The sequence below is a fragment of the Schistocerca nitens genome, chromosome 5 (assembly GCF_023898315.1).
Source record: "Schistocerca nitens isolate TAMUIC-IGC-003100 chromosome 5, iqSchNite1.1, whole genome shotgun sequence".
Taxonomy (NCBI): Eukaryota; Metazoa; Arthropoda; class Insecta; order Orthoptera; family Acrididae; genus Schistocerca; species Schistocerca nitens.
This window is the reverse complement of record NC_064618.1, coordinates 481,470,140-481,489,312: the sequence shown is the minus strand read 5'-3', so window position 1 is coordinate 481,489,312 and position 19,173 is coordinate 481,470,140. Positions and strand designations below refer to the sequence as shown.

Below are 19,173 nucleotides of genomic sequence, written 5' to 3'. Positions count from 1 at the left end.
TCCTGCAGGATAAATGGCCACTGCCAAACTGTGGGCAAGAGCAAAGTCACGCCACCCTGTGGCACAACACGCAGCTGATCAAAGCATGCTGGATTTCAATGGTCGGTTGCGTCACAATCTGGATCCTTCCCTCCACTACCAGCTTTACTGAACTGTGCAGATGGGAGTAGTCCTTACAACACATTCTCCACTACCGAAATCATCCTGGGGTCAACCTAGGATAAACTACTGCCCCACATACTCCACCCAACGGTTTCCGCCCTCTGTCCCCTCACCCTTGTTGTGCACCACTCTCTGCCGACATACCCTCTGGTCTTTTCACCTTCTCTGCTTCTCTAGTGTTCTGTTCCCTGTTTCCCTCGCCTCTCCCTTCTCCATAACCCCTCGACACTGCACCTAGCAGGCTTTTTCTGATATCCCTCACCCTTCCCTGCCTCATTCCGTATGGCTGCTTTTGTTCAACATGACAGCTGCGTTCTGGATGCAGTGGCTGGAGATGGTGGTCATGCGCACGTGACATGTGCCTGCCTGTGCAAATGTGGTTGTTTTTTCTTATATGGATAAGACTTTGGCCGAAAACTCAATCTGTAACAGTCTTTTATTGTGCTTGTCTGGAACTTAACGTGTCATCTTTACAACGTGTAGCAATCTATCATTTTCATAATATTTTTTAATATAATAGAGGGAAACTTTCCATGCGGGAAAAAGATATCTAAAAACAAAGATGATGTAACTTACCAAACAAAAGCGTTGGTATGTTGATAGACACACAAACAAACACAAACACACACACACAAAATTCAAGCTTTCGCAACCCACGGTTGCTTCATCAGGAAAGAGGGAAGGAGAGGGAAAGACGAAAGGATGTGGGTTTTAAGGGAGAGGGTAAGGAGTCATTCCAATTCTGGGAGCGGAAAGACTTACCTTAGGGGGAAAGGAGGACAGGCATACACTCGCATACACACATATCCATCCGCACATATACAGACACAAGCAGACATTTGTTAAGGCAAAGAGTTTGGGCAGAGATGTCAGTCGAGGCGGAAGTACAGAGGCAAAGATGCTGTTGAAAGACAGGTGAGGTATGAGTGGCGGCAACTTGAAATTAGCGGAGGTTGAGGCCTGGCGGATAATGAGAAGAGAGGATATACTGAAGGGCAAGTTCCCATCTCCAGAGTTCTGACAGGTTGGTGTTAGTGGGAAGTATCCAGATAACCCGGACGGTGTAACACTGTGCCAAGACCTGCTGGCCGTGCACCAAGGCATGTTTAGCCACAGGGTGATCCTCATTACCAACAAACACTGTCTGCCTGTGTCCATTCATGCGAATGGACAGTTTGTTGCTGGTCATTCCCACATAGAAAGCTTCACAGTGTAGGCAGGTCAGCTGGTAAATCACGTGGGTGCTTTCACACGTGGCTCTGCCTTTGATCGTGTACACCTTCCGGGTTACGGGACTGGAGTAGGTGGTGGTGGGAGGGTGCATGGGACAGGTTTTACACCGGGGCCGGTTACAAGGGTAGGAGCCAGAGGGTAGGGAAGGTCGTTTGGGGATTTCATAGGGATGAACCAAGAGGTTACAAAGGTTAGGTGGACGGCGGAAAGACACTCTCGGTGGAGTAGGGAGGATTTCATGAAGGATGGATCTCATTTCAGGGCAGAATTTGAGGAAGTCTTATCCCTGCTGGAGAGCCACATTCAGAGTCTGATCCAGTCCCGGAAAGTATCCTGTCACAAGTGGGGCACTTTTGGGGTTCTTCTGTGGGAGGTTCTGGGTTTGATGGGCTGAGGAAGTGGCTCTGGTTATTTGCTTCTGTACCAGGTCGGGAGGGTAGTTGCGGGATGCGAAAGCTGTTTTCAGGTTGTTGGTGTAATGGTTCAGGGATTCCGGACTGGAGCAGACTCGTTTGCCACGAAGACCTAGGCTGTAGGGAAGGGACCGTTTGATATGGAATGGGTGGCAGCTGTCATAATGGAGGTACTGTTGCTTGTTGGTGTGTTAACTCCTTTGGTTCCATCAGATTCACCTGGTCCTACTCCAAATCCCATGCCACTTTCCTTGACGTCGACCTCATCTGTCCAATGGCCAGCTTCACACATCCGTACACATCAAACCCACCAACAAGCAACAGTACCTCCATTATGAGAGCTGCCACCCATTCCATATCAAACGGTCCTTTCCCTACAGCCTAGGTCTTCGTGGCAAACGAGTCTGCTCCAGTCTGGAATCCCTGAACCATTACACCAACAACCTGAAAACAGCTTTCGCATCCTGCAACTACCCTCCCGACCTGGTACAGAAGCAAATAACCAGAGCCACTTCCTCATCCCCTCAAACCCAGAACTTCCCACAGAAGAACCCCAAAAGTGCCCCACTTGTGACCGGATACTTTCCGGGACTGGATCAGACTCTAAATGTGGCTCTCCAGCAGAGATACGACTTCCTCAAATCCTGCCCTGAAATGAGATCCATCCTTCATGAAATCCTACCCACTCCTCCAAGAGTGTCTTTCTGCCGTCCACCTAACCTTTGTAACCTCTTGGTTCATCCCTATGAAATCCCCAAACGACCTTCCCTACCCTCTGGCTCCTACCCTTGTAACCGGCCCCGGTGTAAAACCTGTCCAATGCTCCCTCCCACCACCACCTACTCCAGTCCTGTAACCCGGAAGGTGTACACGATCAATGGCAGAGCCACGTGTGAAAGCACCCACATGATTTACCAGCTGACTTGCCTACACTGTGAAGCTTTCTATGTGGGAATGACCAGCAACAAACTGTCCATTCGCATGAATGGACACAGGCAGACAGTGTTTGTTGGTAATGAGGATCACCCTGTGGCTAAACATGCCTTGGTGCACGGCCAGCAGGTCTTGGCACAGTGTTACACCGTCCGGGTTATCTGGATACTTCCCACTAACACCAACCTGTCAGAACTCCGGAGATGGGAACTTGCCCTTCAGTATATCCTCTCTTCTCGTTATCCGCCAGGCCTCATCCTCCGCTAATTTCAAGTTGCCGCCGCTCATACCTCACCTGTCTTTCAACAACATCTTTGCCTCTGTACTTCCGCCTCGACTGACATCTCTGCCCAAACTCTTTGCCTTAACAAATGTCTGCTTGTGTCTGTATATGTGCGGATGGATATGTGTGTATGCGAGTGTATGCCTGTCCTCCTTTCCCCCTAAGGTAAGTCTTTCCGCTCCCGGAATTGGAATGACTCCTTACCCTCTCCCTTAAAACCCACTTCCTTTCGTCTTTCCCTCTCCTTCCCTCTTTCCTGATGAAGCAACCGTGGGTTGCGAAAGCTTGAATTTTGTGTGTGTGTTTGTGTTTGTTTGTGTGTCTATCAACATACCAACACTTTTGTTTGGTAAGTTACATCATCTTTGTTTTTAGATATATCATAATATTTTTGGTAAGACATGTATGACAAATTTCTCAAGTGGCATAACAAGACTTGCATAAAAAAATAAAGTTCCTGAATTTCATGTGAGCTGCACAGTGCCATGTGTAAAGACTTAACTATTTCTTGCTATCTCAGAATGTGTCTTGTCAGCCTGTCACTTCTTCAAGTCAAGTTGTGCCATAAATTTTTTGTCTCTTATTAAATGCAGTACCTCTTTAGTATGTAACCAGTCCACCCTCTTCTGTAGCAGCACATTTCAAAAGTTTCTATTCTTTCCTTGTTGCACTGTTGAATGTCCACATTTCACTTTCCGATAAGGTTGCACTCCAAGCAGTTACTTCTGAAAGAGGCACACTGACACTGAAAATTAATGTACATACTAACATATTTCTCTTTTTCAGAAATCTTTCCTCACAATTGGCTGTCTACATTTTATATTTTAATCATTTATTTCACAACCAAAATAGACAAAATTTTCTGCTTCTCTTAGGGCCTCACATCCTGTGCTAATTTTCTCAGCAGCATCTGACTTAATTCATCCAGACTCCATTACTTTTACTGATGTTCATTTTATAACCTCTTTAAAAGCCTCTAGCCTATCGTTTTAACTGATCTTCCAAGTCCTTTGTCATTGTTGACAGCATTACAATGCAATCAGCAATCCTTAGAGTTTAATTTAATTTTTTATATTTATTTCCCCTTTCGGAGTTTCTCCTTAATTTTTTTAAAGCTTGTTCATGTACAGGTTGAGCAATGAGGGATACGCTACAATACTGTTTCCCTGTGTGTACAGGTTGAAAACATAACTGATTTCCTCAAGTATTCCTCTCCTTCATGTTCGAGACTCCACAAATGCTAGTCATGCTTTCACTTCTTTATTTTATCCCAGATAGCCTGAGAATTTTCAAAGAGTTTATGCCATTCAACTTTGTCAGAAGCCTTTTTTAAATTAACGAATTATATAAATGCAGATTTCTCTTCTTCAATCCCTCTTTTAAGGTAAGTGATAAGGTCAGTATTGCCCCACATGTTCCCACATTTCTCCTGAGCTCAGACCCACACTGATCTTCCCCTAGATCAGCTTCAACCAATTATTTCATTCGTATGTAGACAATTCATTTCAGTATCTTGTAACCAAAACTACACCTTAATGCAATTAAAGAGAAAATATGTTGGCTTTGTATTGCATGAACATAAATGTCAACAAAGAGGAGCATGTGCAACAACTAGTTAATAGCATTGCACAGCAAAAGTAATAATACTGGAGATGGATCTTACTGGTATAGCCTGAGAGCCATTTCTTCTTTGATGAGGTTGCGAGCAAAATCTGCTGCTGTAGCATGAGCAGCCAACCCCAATGGTGCAAGCTGTGATAGTGTTTGGCTGCTTGTGACCCGTCGCCGCCTGACTGGTGTTTGTGGACCATCTGATTCCTGGTGGGAATAAATACAGTTAATGATTCACATGCATGTTTAACCGATCTTTCATAAAGACACTCTGACAATTTTTTCACTCAAACAAAAGTGTAGAGAGATTTCAAATATTTTCCTAACACAAAGCAACAATGTGTACCCTGCTAAGACAGAGAAACTTTCTTTGGCCATACAATAATTAGTGGGAAGACAAGTGAATATTGCAATTAAAAATGCAGACAGAAAAAGGAGGCAGTGTGAGTGTGTGTGTGTGTGTGTGTGTGTGTGTGTGTTAGACACCACCATACCGGTATCTATGGGAGGGGCAGGGGGGGGGGGGAGAGGAGATTTATAAAAAGCATTATTAAAATAATGTTTTAAAACAACTAAGCCCTTTTTACCCCCCCCCCCCCCCCCCAAATAGGTCACAGTACCACAACCTTATTTTTATATACATAATGCAATATACAACAGAAAGATCTCCATTAACACAGTCTCTCTTTAATTACATTTCTTACTATCTCTAACTTTTCCCCCTTTTCTTATTTTTTTCCTGTCCTAATTCTAACTGCACAGTTCATTTCCTTTCTCCGTAATCTGTCTTTACCCTCACTATGGCCTATCATCTAAACTGGAAAAGTGCATACCTATGTACTATCTCTCATATATTCTTTCTGGCACCTGACCCCTCACATTTGTCCACCTTCATCCTCACTCCTGGTGGGTCCCTCTCATCCTTGGGTCTTAGAATGGGGTGCAGGTAAAGTGGTGGCTGAGCAAAGCGTTCTACACAGAGAGAGATGGAGAACACTTGCAACGTTGGCAGTTTGCCCTTTCAGTGCTCTCAGTACTACACTGTCAGGCGTCAGCTGAATGGGGTGCTAAGCAGTCATGTTCCTAGCAATATTGTTCCTTGTGAGAGTTTCCCCATTCCAATACATACATTGTGCACCTAGTAAGGAATATTCTACTCATACTTTAATTTCATATTTCAGTCATACGTTCTGAGCAATTTGTCCCGCTATTTTTATGGATTCCAAGCTGCTTTTGAACCACTGATTTAGATACAATCTATATGACCACAGAAGTAATGCATTTTTCATTCTTATACACAATTCTTCCAAAGCGGAAATCCACTCTCTTCAACTTGTGGTAGAGATCAGTTGGAAATGTTTTACAAGGGATCATTCAATTTTTCATTTATATTGTCATGAACATATAGTTGCTGCACAGATTAATGTATATAGCAAGCAATATCATAGCCACATAATCAGGAACACACTACAGATTTTGTAGACATTGCAACTGTCTGCTACAACTTCAGAACTACCACAGACAGCAACAAAAAGGACACACACTGAAAAGATTATAACTGCAGAAGTGAAAATATTGTGTTCAAGTGAACACGACAGCATTGAGAATAAGTTTTGATAGCAACTTGACTCTACCTGGACCAGCCAAGACAGTAAGTAATGTAAAGAATATATGTGAAACTATGCAAGAAAAGCCCCGTTGATCTGTGTGTAATTACAATGAAATATTTCTGAGTGAAAATATAAAAAAAATGTACTGTGTGTTACTCAACAGTGACTTAATGTAATGCATTTCTAAATAATTCTACTGTTGATTATAAACTTGTGCTTTATTTATTCAAGTCGACCTTATGAACTACTCGTGTAAATAGTCTTGTTCTTGTGCTGCACTGTGTACTGTGTGTTACTCAAAAGTGACTTAATGTAATGTATTTCTAAATAATGCTAAATGTTGATCATAAACTTGGGCTTTATTTATTCAAGTGAACTTTATGAACTATTCATGCAAACAGTCTTGTTCTTGCACAGTTTGTCTAATAATTTTTATCTTGTTGTTGTTCTTTATGTTGTTCAGTGTCTCATAGTTACAGTAAGCTGGCTTATTTGTGTTGACAAGCAGTGTCAGTACCGCTCTGGTTTGTGACGGATGTTATTGCTCGATAACCAAGCGATAATATCAGATTTCCTGGTATGGGTTGTAGGGAATTTTTTGAATAACACTGAGTGGACACTAGTGTCCACCACAATAACTGAATTTGGGTGCAGGAATGTCAATAATTATTTGTAAACCACTTTTTAAATACACTGTATGTTGTCTTACTATGGCAATTCTCAGAGCCCTTTGACTCTGAAGCCTTAAAGATTAGTTTACTCTCAACAATAAACCCTTTGTCTGCTGACCCTGCATGTACAACATAAGTCAACTACCTTTACCTATTTGAACTGTAAGGCCACCAAATCCATCACTCATTATCCAGGAAACTGACCCTGTATGATTCTGGTTCACATACTTTTCATCGATATAATAAATGCGAGATGTCCCACCATCTCAAACCTCCTGCAGTCTTCTTAAAAATACAGTCTTTGCAGCCACAATATCACTTCTCTCCATGAGCCATTTTCTCTCTTCATTCATCTTACGATATCGAAAGCCCATGTCGTTTAATATCAAATACCGTCTGACATAAAACATTCTTTGAGAAATGGCCCAGATCACCTACTTCCTTCTTACTGTTGCATCACTTCCCTGGCAGTTTGAAAGATGCAGGTCTACTTGCTTTGATAGATGTGTTCCCTTTGCTGGAGGTACATTTCACAATTTTGCAATCCCACACTGCATGCCTTAGCTGTTCTTGCCTGGTTGCTGCCAACATTGGGGCGAGCACCACATTGTGGCAAGCCATCTGTTTAAGCCACTCTTTTAAAGAAGTTCTACACTTGGAACACTATAGTTCTCACTAGCTTCTGTAACACTTGGCACTTTTCTGTTCTGTCTGCCATAACAAACACTTTATAAACAATATAACAGCCAGCACACATACACGGGAGAAGAAATCGCCATTACACGTTCAAAGTACACTCAGAAGTGTGTGCAACAGACAAATGGTTGAATGATGCTATTGGCTGGAGTGTCATGTAGTACACTGTCTCCTGCTACTGTGCATCACCCCACCACCCGCCATCTTAGCTACAATCAGCTGCCCTTTCTTTTTATCTTTTACAACCTGTCTCTCTCTCTCTCCTATCTGGGGAAGGGTAGTGTGTAACTATCTTATCTCACATGCCTACTGCCTATTTGCAAGGGATCTGTGATTTGTTGGATACTACATAAGGTGACAGAATATTACAACTCTAATAAAAAATTAATATACTCTGAAATTTGAATTAAGCAAAACACAATATTTAGCTGAGGGCAGTCTTCACTGACAGTATGTAATAACAAATGACATGTACTGAAGCCATAGCTAGGTACACAGAACCATGATCAAGCCAAAGAGAGATAGTACTGAACTAAGAGAGAAGATCAAAGTGAGAAAGGGAAGATTCCGATAAATCTTACCACATGGCTGGTGCCTTGTTCTAAAGTCATAGTGTGAGATACTCGCACTCACGGAGTGATTGAAAATGCTTGTGCACGCGGGAAACATTGCTGCATTCTGTTCAATGTGATGAACAGCTAAACTGCTACTAACTGCAAGGTGGTAAATGCTTGTCGTAAGATGCATGACAAAACGGCAGCTGCTGGTCTGCCTTGATGCTCAACCTGAATGGGCAAGAGTGGTAACACATTAGACCTTAAGCAGGGTTTCCACTTGTTGCAACAGAAGTGACACTAGTTGGCTGCCGCTCAACTGGTGTCACTGAAGTAGCATGTAGGAACACCCAAATTCGTGTGACTCCTCTTTCAGTCACTGTCGCTCAAGTGACATCACCGAAGTAGCATGTGGAAACACTAAAATTCATGTGATCCCATTTTTAGCCACGCCAAAAACGTTCAAGTCACTCTAACGTTGTGATACCACTAACCCCCCCCCCACACACACACAAAGCAGATCAAACAGCTGCCATCTTCTGAAGCTATTTCCATATTTGGTGCTTTTCAAATTTATGCCTGGTATTACGAAAGTTACACAGCTTTAAAGACCTCTTCAAAGCACATTGACCTTTCGGACCACACAGTGGTAATTTATGTGCTAGATAAGATGTTTTTAATGTATGATGCATGGATATAATGTGTGCAAGTAAGTAAGTATTATTGAGTGATTAGTGAAAGGAGGTTTACAGTTGCACAGCAACTTGCTTAATTCTTCAAAATTTGATACTTAATCCAATGGTGATAGTAAATTCAGATTCTAGTATAATGGCATCTTCAATGCTCTAAACAAGATTTCTGAGAGCCTTTTGATGAAGGAAATCATCTATATTGGAGAAAGTTTGGTGCATTTGCATGGAGCATAACTCCAAAATTTGGTACAGAATAACTTTAACAGTTCATCGTATTTAATTGATTTGTGGTGTAAGGGTGAAATGAGTCTTCAGGGCACTGTAAATAACACCCAACACATCACACAAGAACAATGAAACTGTAGTTTTGTGGATATGGTAGAAATATTGGAGAGGTGAAAAGTAATCGCCAGATGTCGCATATTAAAGTGTCACTTGTATTTTTACTCAAGCAAATACTGAATCTCTAATTTTTTTAAAAAACAGCTTGATACGCAGATTAACAGTTACTTTTGTTACCCAAAAGTTGTTCAAGAACGGACTTTTGTTTAGAAGTGATTCTTAATTTCTAAGTGTTTTTAATGCTCCTGAGTTACTTCTATGTGAAATTCTCTTCCACATTCAAAACTGTTACACTTTCTCTCCTTCTTACTGGAGTCTAAGCTCAATTCTAATGCCATAACTTGAATGAAAACACCAATGGCTGTTCGTATGATCTCAGATGATGCCATATTGAAAGCCATAGAACTAGAATTTTTGACAGTAGTGTGTTGAAACAGTGAAACAGCAGCACACAGTACCACTGTTGTACCAGCCATCATGTGATTTACTTTGGCATATTTCTATTGCTTGTGGAAACACATATTTATAAGGCTTAACTGGCACCATATTCCTGTAAGCTTCAGATTTAAAAAAAAATACAGCTGTTGCCAACTACAGGGGATGGCACGGGCCACAGCCACCCTGCTGAGACACAGAAGCCGATCGGGTCTTTCTGTTGACAGAGGTTTTGTGTTCTATCTCAGTTCCAACTGTCTGAAAGGTAGTTCTCATGCTATTCCTGTATCTCCATGAGGAAGGACATCCATTTAAAACTGCCACAGTTTTTAATGGTTGCCGCCATTCTGAGTAAATTATCAACTCTTTGCAAAATTGTGGGAGCGGAAAATGTTTCTTGATTTTGCTTCCTCAACATGTCATAGTTGGTGTCGAAAAAGATGGCAGTCAACTTTAGGCTCATTCTCTGTACTTGACATAATGCGTTCGCCAACAGTCAATGAGCATTCAGTACTGTTCTGTGCAACAATGTCTAGGACTCAACATGCGCAAACTGCCACTGTTCACGAATTGGACTGTAGTAATCATTCTCACATGAAGTTTCTTTTCTCACGGAGATTTAATTAATGTTTTAAATCATGACTGAGTTTTCAATATTGACAGGGAAATTATGGATGCACCAGTAAGCTCATTATTATTAAAGAGCCTTGAATTTGTTATCCTATTGTTTATTAATTCACACTCGGCTCTCTCTTTCTTTGCAGCGCAATTCTATCTTTTACTTTATTACTTTTTTTCCTCAACTTAATATTCTTTAGAGACAAATAAAGATATGAGCACATACAAAAACAGTGCACCAACTAAGAGGTGCTACAATCGACAAAAATAATTTTTTTGTTTTGCAACAAAAAGTACCAAACAACACAGGTAGTGACTGCTCAACTTACCTGAAATTTTCTTCTCTGTTTTATACAATAGCATGTATTTGAAATATTCTGTCTATGTTGGAGATCATGCTGACTGCTTTTGGTTACATAGATATTCAGAAAAAATTTGTTTGGTACTTCACAGTTAGTGTGTCTCCTTGTGGTTAGTACGCTACTGGGAAGAAGCTGATACCTGAATATGTTGATAAACAGCACTGATGTAGCCAGCTATCACTGCGCTAACGTTCTCTCGGCAACCTCCAATGTTTGGCAGAAACTCCAGCAAATTCCAGTTCATAACAATAGTTGGCTGCAGAAAATATGTAAATATTATGAACAAGAAGTTGTGAATATGTTATTCATGATTAGTGAAGCAGCAAATAATAATGAACGCCATAGGGAAGAAAATCTGCAACAGTGTCTCATCAAATTTTTCTGAAAGCAATTAACCTCAGAATATGTCAAATTGTAAAATTATGTTAAAATGTATTGTTCTTTTTGAAGAAATTAGAGGAGAAAATAAAGACATTGCCGTAACATCGAGAGAAAATAAATGACACATTGCAAAATCACACCTTAGACTTAAAATTTATCATTCTCTAGTTACAGTTTTTCTTCAGAATTTCTCGAGTTGTTTCATGTAATATATGCTATGGCTTCCAGATAAATACATAATATTTGTACCTGCAAGAAGAAGAATGACTTACAAAGAAAAAAAGAGGAAGAGAAGAGCACTTGAAAGATTTACGTTTTGTGCTAAGATAATGTAAGGGCTTGTGTGCATGCACAATCTCTGCCTCTCTTGCACATGCACTCCCACACCCACAGAGAGAGAGAGAGAGAGAGAGAGAGAGAGAGAGAGAGAGAGAGGGGGGGGGGGAGGTAGGGTCGAGGAGCTGGCGGGATAAGGCACAATAGCCAAATGATGATAACAGCACACACTGCTCAGTTACAGTTACTTAGATGGGGAAAAAGTTATATATAACACAGTCATAAGCAATGCCGGTCATAATATTTAATTACACTCCTGGAAATGGAAAAAAGAACACATTGACACCGGTGTGTCAGACCCACCATACTTGCTCCGGACACTGCGAGAGGGCTGTACAAGCAATGATCACACGCACGGCACAGCGGACACGCCAGGCACCGCAGTGTTGGCCGTCGAATGGCGCTAGCTGCGCAGCATTTGTGCACCGCCGCCGTCAGTGTCAGCCAGTTTGCCGTGGCATACGGAGCTCCATCGCAGTCTTTAACACTGGTAGCATGCCGCGACAGCGTGGACGTGAACCGTATATACAGTTGACGGACTTTGAGCGAGGGCGTATAGTGGGCATGCGGGAGGCCGGGTGGACGTACCGCCGAATTGCTCAACACGTGGGGCGTGAGGTCTCCACATTACATCGATGTTGTCGCCAGTGGTCGGCGGAAGGTGCAAGTGCCCGTCGACCTGGGACCGGACCGCAGCGACGCACGGATGCACGCCAAGACCGTAGGATCCTACGCAGTGCCGTAGGGGACCGCACCGCCACTTCCCAGCAAATTAGGGACACTGTTGCTCCTGGGGTATCGGCGAGGACCATTCGCAACCGCCTCCATGAAGCTGGGCTACGGTCCCGCACACCGTTAGGCCGTCTTCCGCTCACGCCTCAACATCGTGCAGCCCGCCTCCAGTGGTGTCGCGACAGGCGTGAATGGAGGGACAAATGGAGACGTGTCGTCTTCAGCGATGAGAGTCGCTTCTGCCTTGGTGCCAATGATGGTCGTATGCGTGTTTGGCGCCGTGCAGGTGAGCGCCACAATCAGGACTGCATACGACCGAGGCACACAGGGCCAACACCCGGCATCATGGTGTGGGGAGCGATCTCCTACACTGGCCGTACACCACTGGTGATCGTCGAGGGGACACTGAATAGTGCACGGTACATCCAAACCGTCATCGAACCCATCGTTCTACCATTCCTAGACCGGCAAGGGAACTTGCTGTTCCAACAGGACAATGCACGTCCGCATGTATCCCGTGCCACCCAACGTGCTCTAGAAGGTGTAAGTCAACTACCCTGGCCAGCAAGATCTCCGGATCTGTCCCCCATTGAGCATGTTTGGGACTGGATGAAGCGTCGTCTCACGCGGTCTGAACGTCCAGCACGAATGCTGGTCCAACTGAGACACCAGGTGGAAATGGCATGGCAAGCCGTTCCACAGGACTACATCCAGCATCTCTACGATCGTCTCCATGGGAGAATAGCAGCCTGCATTGCTGCGAAAGGTGGATATACACTGTACTAGTGCCGACATTGTGCATGCTCTGTTGCTGTGTCTATGTGCCTGTGGTTCTGTCAGTGTGATCATGTGATGTATCTGACCCCAGGAATGTGTCAATAAAGTTTCCCCTTCCTGGGACAATGAATTCACGGTGTTCTTATTTCAATTACCAGGAGTGTAGAATCTGCATGAATAACACTAGGAAGACATGGACAACAAGACAGTTTTTTTATAGTGCCTTTTACGGTTTTCACTTATGTGAAAACTGTTTGTTAATAGTGGGTCTCAATGTATTTTCTCGTAAGTTGAGTGCTCGGATACAATACTAAAGCTAGAACATTATTATCACAATAATCATAGTTTTCTTACACAAACTAAATATTTCCCATTGTCACTGTGTGATTGCAGCACTAACACCTTTTGTAAATTCAAATTACCTGCAATCAACAATGAAGTCACTGTTTTATATGGCATAAAAAAAAACTTTCATCTGCCTCAGGAATTTAAGTAAATGAGATAACTGAGAAGCAACGAAAAGGACTTTAGTAAAAGAAATTTTATCTGAACTGTGCTGTCTTCAGTAACTTCAAGTTAATTATGTGCTTCAATATTACAATGTAATTTTTAAGAGCATTCTCATTTTATTCTCTGGATATGTCTGAATTAAAGCAGGATACAAAAACAATAAAATGTCCTTTCTTTATGCACTTAAACCACAAGCATGAACATTGAATATTAACAGTTAGGATTTGTATAGTGATAAACATTGGCACAATTGCTACTACACATGGGGAAAAAACTCAACATGCAGATACTAAATATAACCATCACTTCCCAATAAGTTTAAGAGCATTATAGCCCTATTTCTGATGCAACAGTTCATTCAGGCTCATACAATTAGTGTATATAGGACAAGTGTTACCAGTGTTTAATGGAGAATCACCAAAACACTTCGAGATGATTGCCGTAACTGCTTAACATTTCTATTTCATTTATTTATCTCATTTAATAAGTATTTGAAAGTATGTTTGACTCTGTCAATGTGATGCTCTAAATTGAAGATGAGGGAGAGAAAACAAAAATGGTAATTGTCGTTGGTGTTTGACACTTGAGAGACATAACAATTCACCTGTCAGCAAGTGCTTACACATGCTTACACACTTGAAATGGCCTACTTTCCCTCTCATTGTTCTTGGATCAGTAATGTCAGATGACTTAGGAATACTGAGTAAAACAGTTATCAGGATAGTATGTACAATAGCATTTGAGCAATAGATGATAACATACAATTGCGTGGGGATAAAGAAATGAACTTAAATTTGTTTATAGCAGCAAAGATTTCTCAAACTGTGTAGAAAAAGTGGTCTACAGTTGGGTAAGAATGCTGGGAGAGGAGATATTCTGTCACTGCCTAAGCAAAATTCAATCTCTAGTTAAATGTCTGGTTTTATTATTTGACAGTTGTTTTGTTGGGTGTTCATGAATATATGTAAAAGTTATAAAACTAAACAAAATGAAAATAAATAGAAATAATGGAAATTAGCTGCTGTTATGGAATACTACTTAAAAATAATGGATAAGTATCTTTCAATATGAAATAAGAAATTTTTGTTACATAAATAATGGATATGAGATGGCCTAACTCACTTCATCATCCTCAGCATCATCATTCTGGCTGGCCATATCGTTAACATCATCCTTTTCTGCTAAATTTGCTCCATCACCAGCACCAGCCAGCCCTTCTGGTAATTTACCCTGCACACCAGCATGATTTGCCTGCAAAACAAGATTTACAAACGAATTACACTGGAACCCACAATAAGCTGAAGCAGAATTTTTTTTTTAAAAGGTACATGAAAACACACTGTGAAATCAACAAATTTAAGAGTTAAGAGAGAACCCATGACTAGTTTCATCGATACCCCATTGTTGTAATGGCGACCAGTGCACCTAGTGCTTAATCCCCTACAACCATCTCAACCAGCAGCCTTAACCCAGCTATCCCAATGAACATATGACTTCAACAACAATTCCCACAAATGCAGCCAGGATAGCTTGTTTTAATCCATGCTGCAAGCCTATGGGAGTGCCACAAGCTTATGTTATGAACTTGTTTCAGGCCAACATGTTGCCAGGTATCTTTGCAACTACAAAAAAGCTACCAAAGCTTTTCTTGATATTCACATCAACTGTCACAATTTCCACCATCTTCAACTGTCCACAAGCCTTAACTGGCAGTCGCACAGGAGATGTTAAGAGCCACTGCATACTCACTGGCTAAATTTGGAACACATTATGGACAATGATCTGGCTCATAATAGCACCCAAAACATAACTGATGACACATGCATGCTTATTTTTGTATTTAAACACGTCAGACTGCCCAGAGCCAACTTGTTCGAGAACAAACCTTCAGGTCTGCGAATGAGATTTAAAATCCTCCACTGGAACATTTACTCAGCGTCATTTAACACAGAAAGAAAGCCTGCTCCTTGCAATGCATAATGTTCATCCATAAATTATGGCTATCACAGAAATGGACAGGTCTAATATCCAGATTAGTTTCACCAGATATAAAATAATTCGAGGAGACCAGATTGGTGAAAGGGGGAAAATGCCAGCAATAAATGATATTGCACGCCTTACATATAAAACTAGCAGTTGGCTTATTTACAATCATGTCATTTTATTATTCACCAAAATCAGTCATATTAAATTATTTATGGCAGGAAATCTTAAAAACACTATTTGTGGTGACCTTAGTTCTTGTGTTACAGCACGGGGTTGTGAGACAATTGACTGAATGGTTTTTCTTTCACTAACAGAAGACAAAACAATTTGTTTTGTTAAATGGCATATCATCCAGGATGCTACTAATCACCTATGTGAATAAACTTAGCTGTTGTCATATCTGTCTTTGTTGATCTCTTACTCTAAGATGTGACTGGGATGACCTGAAAGACACTGTGGCACTGGATCATCATCCTTTCCTGGTCTCTTTAACAGCAAACTCACTTCTTCCGCCCTTGATGGCAGACACACGCAAAAGAAACTGTGACAAATCTAACTTTGAATGTTATTCCACATGGGCAAAGGAGGAAATAACCAAAGTTCACTGTATCTTGCTGGAATGTATGGCGTATGATTGGTTCAAGACTGTGTTGAAGAAAGCAGCTTCTGCAACCGTTCAAAGAAAACATATTTCCAACCCCTGCAATAAGCAGACAATAATTTGCCGGAAAGTAGAATTCTCACAGCCTACTACTTTTAAGATCAGTATTAATAGAATTTGGAGAGCAGCCTGTTAGATGAAATGAACTGAAAATACCGATGTGTCAATGCCAGGATCAAGTGACCCTTTAAACAATGCAAATGTGCTGCTTACAAGTCGTTCTGTCCCTCGGCAATGCACGGTGCTAACAAGATGGACACATGGTGGAAAGTTTAGAAATATTAAATATGCTCACAACAGTGGATATACAGAAACAGACTGGACAAAATATTTTAAAGACACAATATGACTACCATTGGTTAACCCTTAAACAATTTAATTTGGGCTCATACAGAAGGATCACTTCATACGCAACCTCATCACAATGGAAGTAATTAATTACATACCAGTAAATGGCCGGCATGAATCCCCCCCCTCCTCCATCCACGTGTGTGTGCACTTACACACAAAAACTGTCACTAGACTATTTAGTTCAATTATTATATCCCACATCATAATGTTTATTGTGAATATGATCAAAATGAACTAATTATGAGTAACTAACCAAGAGGGCTTCAACTGACGACGAAGAAAACATCTACAACCGTCTGCAGAATGACAACATTTGACCACCAACATTTGCCATCAGTGACATTGCTGTACAGGACTTCTGATAGTCTGGAAATATTATAGACTTTACATAAAAATTGTAGAATTTTGCACTTAATCACGGCTAACAGTTGATTTAAGAATCATGGAAGAAGATTGTATACGTGAAAGAGGCCTGGAGACACTGGAAGGTTTCAGACAGGTTATATAATGGTAAGACAGAGATTCAGAAAACAGGTTTTAAATTGTAAGACATTTCCAGGGGCCGATGTGGACTCTGACCACAATTTACTGCTTATGAACTGTAGATTAAAACTGAAGAAACTGCAAAAAGGCAGGAATTGAAGGAGATGGGGCCTGGATAAACTGAAAGAACCAGAGTTCGTAGAGAGTTTCAGGGATAGCATTAAGGAACGATTGATAAGATCAGAGGAAAGAAACACAGTAGAAGAAAATGGGTAACTTTGAGAGATGAAATAGTGGAAGCACTAGAGGATCACACAGATAAAAAGATGAGGGCTAGTAGAAATCCTTGGGTAACAGAAGAGATATAGAATTTAATTATGAAAGGAGAAAATATAAAAATGCAGTTAATGAAGCAGGCAAAAAGGAATACAAATGTCTCAAAAATGAGATCAGCAGTAAGTGCAAAATGGTTATGCAAGGATGGCTAGAGAAAATGTAAGGATGTAGAGGCGTATATAACTAGGGGTAACATAGATACTGCCTACAGGAAAGTTAAAGGGACCTTTGGAGAAAAGAGAACCACCTGTGAGAAATCAAGAGCTCAGATGGAAAACCAGTCCTAAGCAAAAAAGGAAAGGAGAAAGATGGAAGGAGTATATACAGGGCCTATGCAAGGGCGATGTACTTGAGGGAAATATTATGGAAATGGAAGAGGACATAGATGAAGATGAAATGGGAGATATGATACTGCGTGAAGAATTTGAGAGAGCATTGAAGGACCTAAGTCAAAAGAAGGCCCCGGGAATAGACAACATCCTGTTAGAACTACTGATAGCCTTGGGAGAGACAGCCATGACAAAACTCTACCATTTGGTGAGCAAAATGTACGAGTCAGGCGAAACAGCCTCAGCCTCCAAGAAGAATATAACAACCCCAATCATAAAGAAAGCAGGTGTTGACAGTTGTGAAAATTACCAAACTATCAGTTTAATAAGCCACGGCTGCAAAATACTAACACGAATTCTTTACAGACGAATGGAAAAACTGGTAGAAGCCGACCTCATGGAAGATCAGTTTGGATTCCGTAGAAATGTTGGGGCATGCAAGGCAATAGTGACCCCACGATTTATCTTAGAGGGCGGATTAAAGAAAGGCAAACCTACATTTCTAGCATTTGTAGACATAGAGAAAGCTTTTGACAATGTTGACTGGAATACTCTTTTTCAAATTCTGAAGGTAACAGCGGTAAAATACAGGGAGTGAAAGGCTGTTTGCAATTTGTATAGAAACCAGATGGCAGTTATAAGAGTCGAGGGGCACTAAAGGGAAGCAGTGGTTACGGGAGTGAGACAGGGTTGTAGCCTGTCCCCAAAGTTATTCATCTGTATATTAAGCAAGCAGTAAAGGAACAAACAAAAAATTTGGAGTAGGAATCCCTGTAGAAAAAATAAAAACTTTGAGGTTTGCTGATGACACTGTAATTCTGTCAGAGACAGCAAAGAATTCGAAGAACAGTTGTACGGAATAGACGGTGCTTGAAAGGAGGATATATGATGAACATAAACAAAAGCAAAACGAGGATAATGGAATGCAGTTGAATTAAATCATGCTATGCTGAGAGAATTAGATTAGGAAATGTGACACTTAAAGTAGTAAAGGAATTTTGCTATTTGAGGAGCTATTTTGCTGATGATGGTCGAAGTAGAGAGGATATAAAATGTAGACTGGCAATGGCAAGGAAATCATTTCCGAATAAGAGAAATTTGTTAACATCGAGCATAGATTTAAGTGTCAGGAAGTCTTTTCTGAAAGCATGTGTATGGAGTGTAGCCATGTATGGAAGTGAAACATGGACAATAAATAGTTTAGTCAAGATGAGAATAGAAGCTTTCGAAATGTGGTGCTATAGAAGAATGCTGAAGATTAGATGGGTAGATCATGTAACTAATAAGGAGGTACCGAATAGAATTGGGGAGGAGAGGAATTTGTGGCACAACCTGACTAAAAGAAGAGATCGGTTGGTAGGGCATGTTCTGAGGCATTAAGGGATCACCAATTTAGTATTGGAGGGCAGCGAGTAGGGTAAAATTCGTAGAGGGAGACCGAGAGATAAATACACTAAGCAGATTCAGAAGGATGTAGGTTGCAGTAGGTACTTGCACAGGATAGAGTAGCATGGAGAGCTGCATCAAACCAGTCTCTGGACTGAATACCACAACAACAACATCAAAATTTTATTCTAAAATATCTTTTCAAATGCCTTTCAACCAAGGCACCAGCTTGAGTTCCTGCAATGTCTATGAGAACTGTACCATTTGCATTATGCCACATTTCCAGTGCT

At 41.2% G+C, this 19,173-nt stretch overlaps 1 protein-coding gene across 1 annotated transcript in view; it reads right to left on the bottom strand.

Annotated features, from left to right (window-relative positions):
- LOC126259790 (DNA polymerase epsilon catalytic subunit 1) overlaps positions 1-19,173 on the bottom strand; it is a 331,065-nt gene that overhangs the window by 59,885 nt on the left and 252,007 nt on the right. The window contains exons 30-32 of the mRNA XM_049956798.1: positions 14,474-14,602; positions 10,755-10,871; positions 4,688-4,842 (exon numbers count right to left, since the gene is read on the bottom strand). Coding sequence (XP_049812755.1) covers positions 4,688-4,842; positions 10,755-10,871; positions 14,474-14,602 — 401 coding nt within the window. The remainder of the gene's footprint in view (positions 1-4,687; positions 4,843-10,754; positions 10,872-14,473; positions 14,603-19,173) is intronic.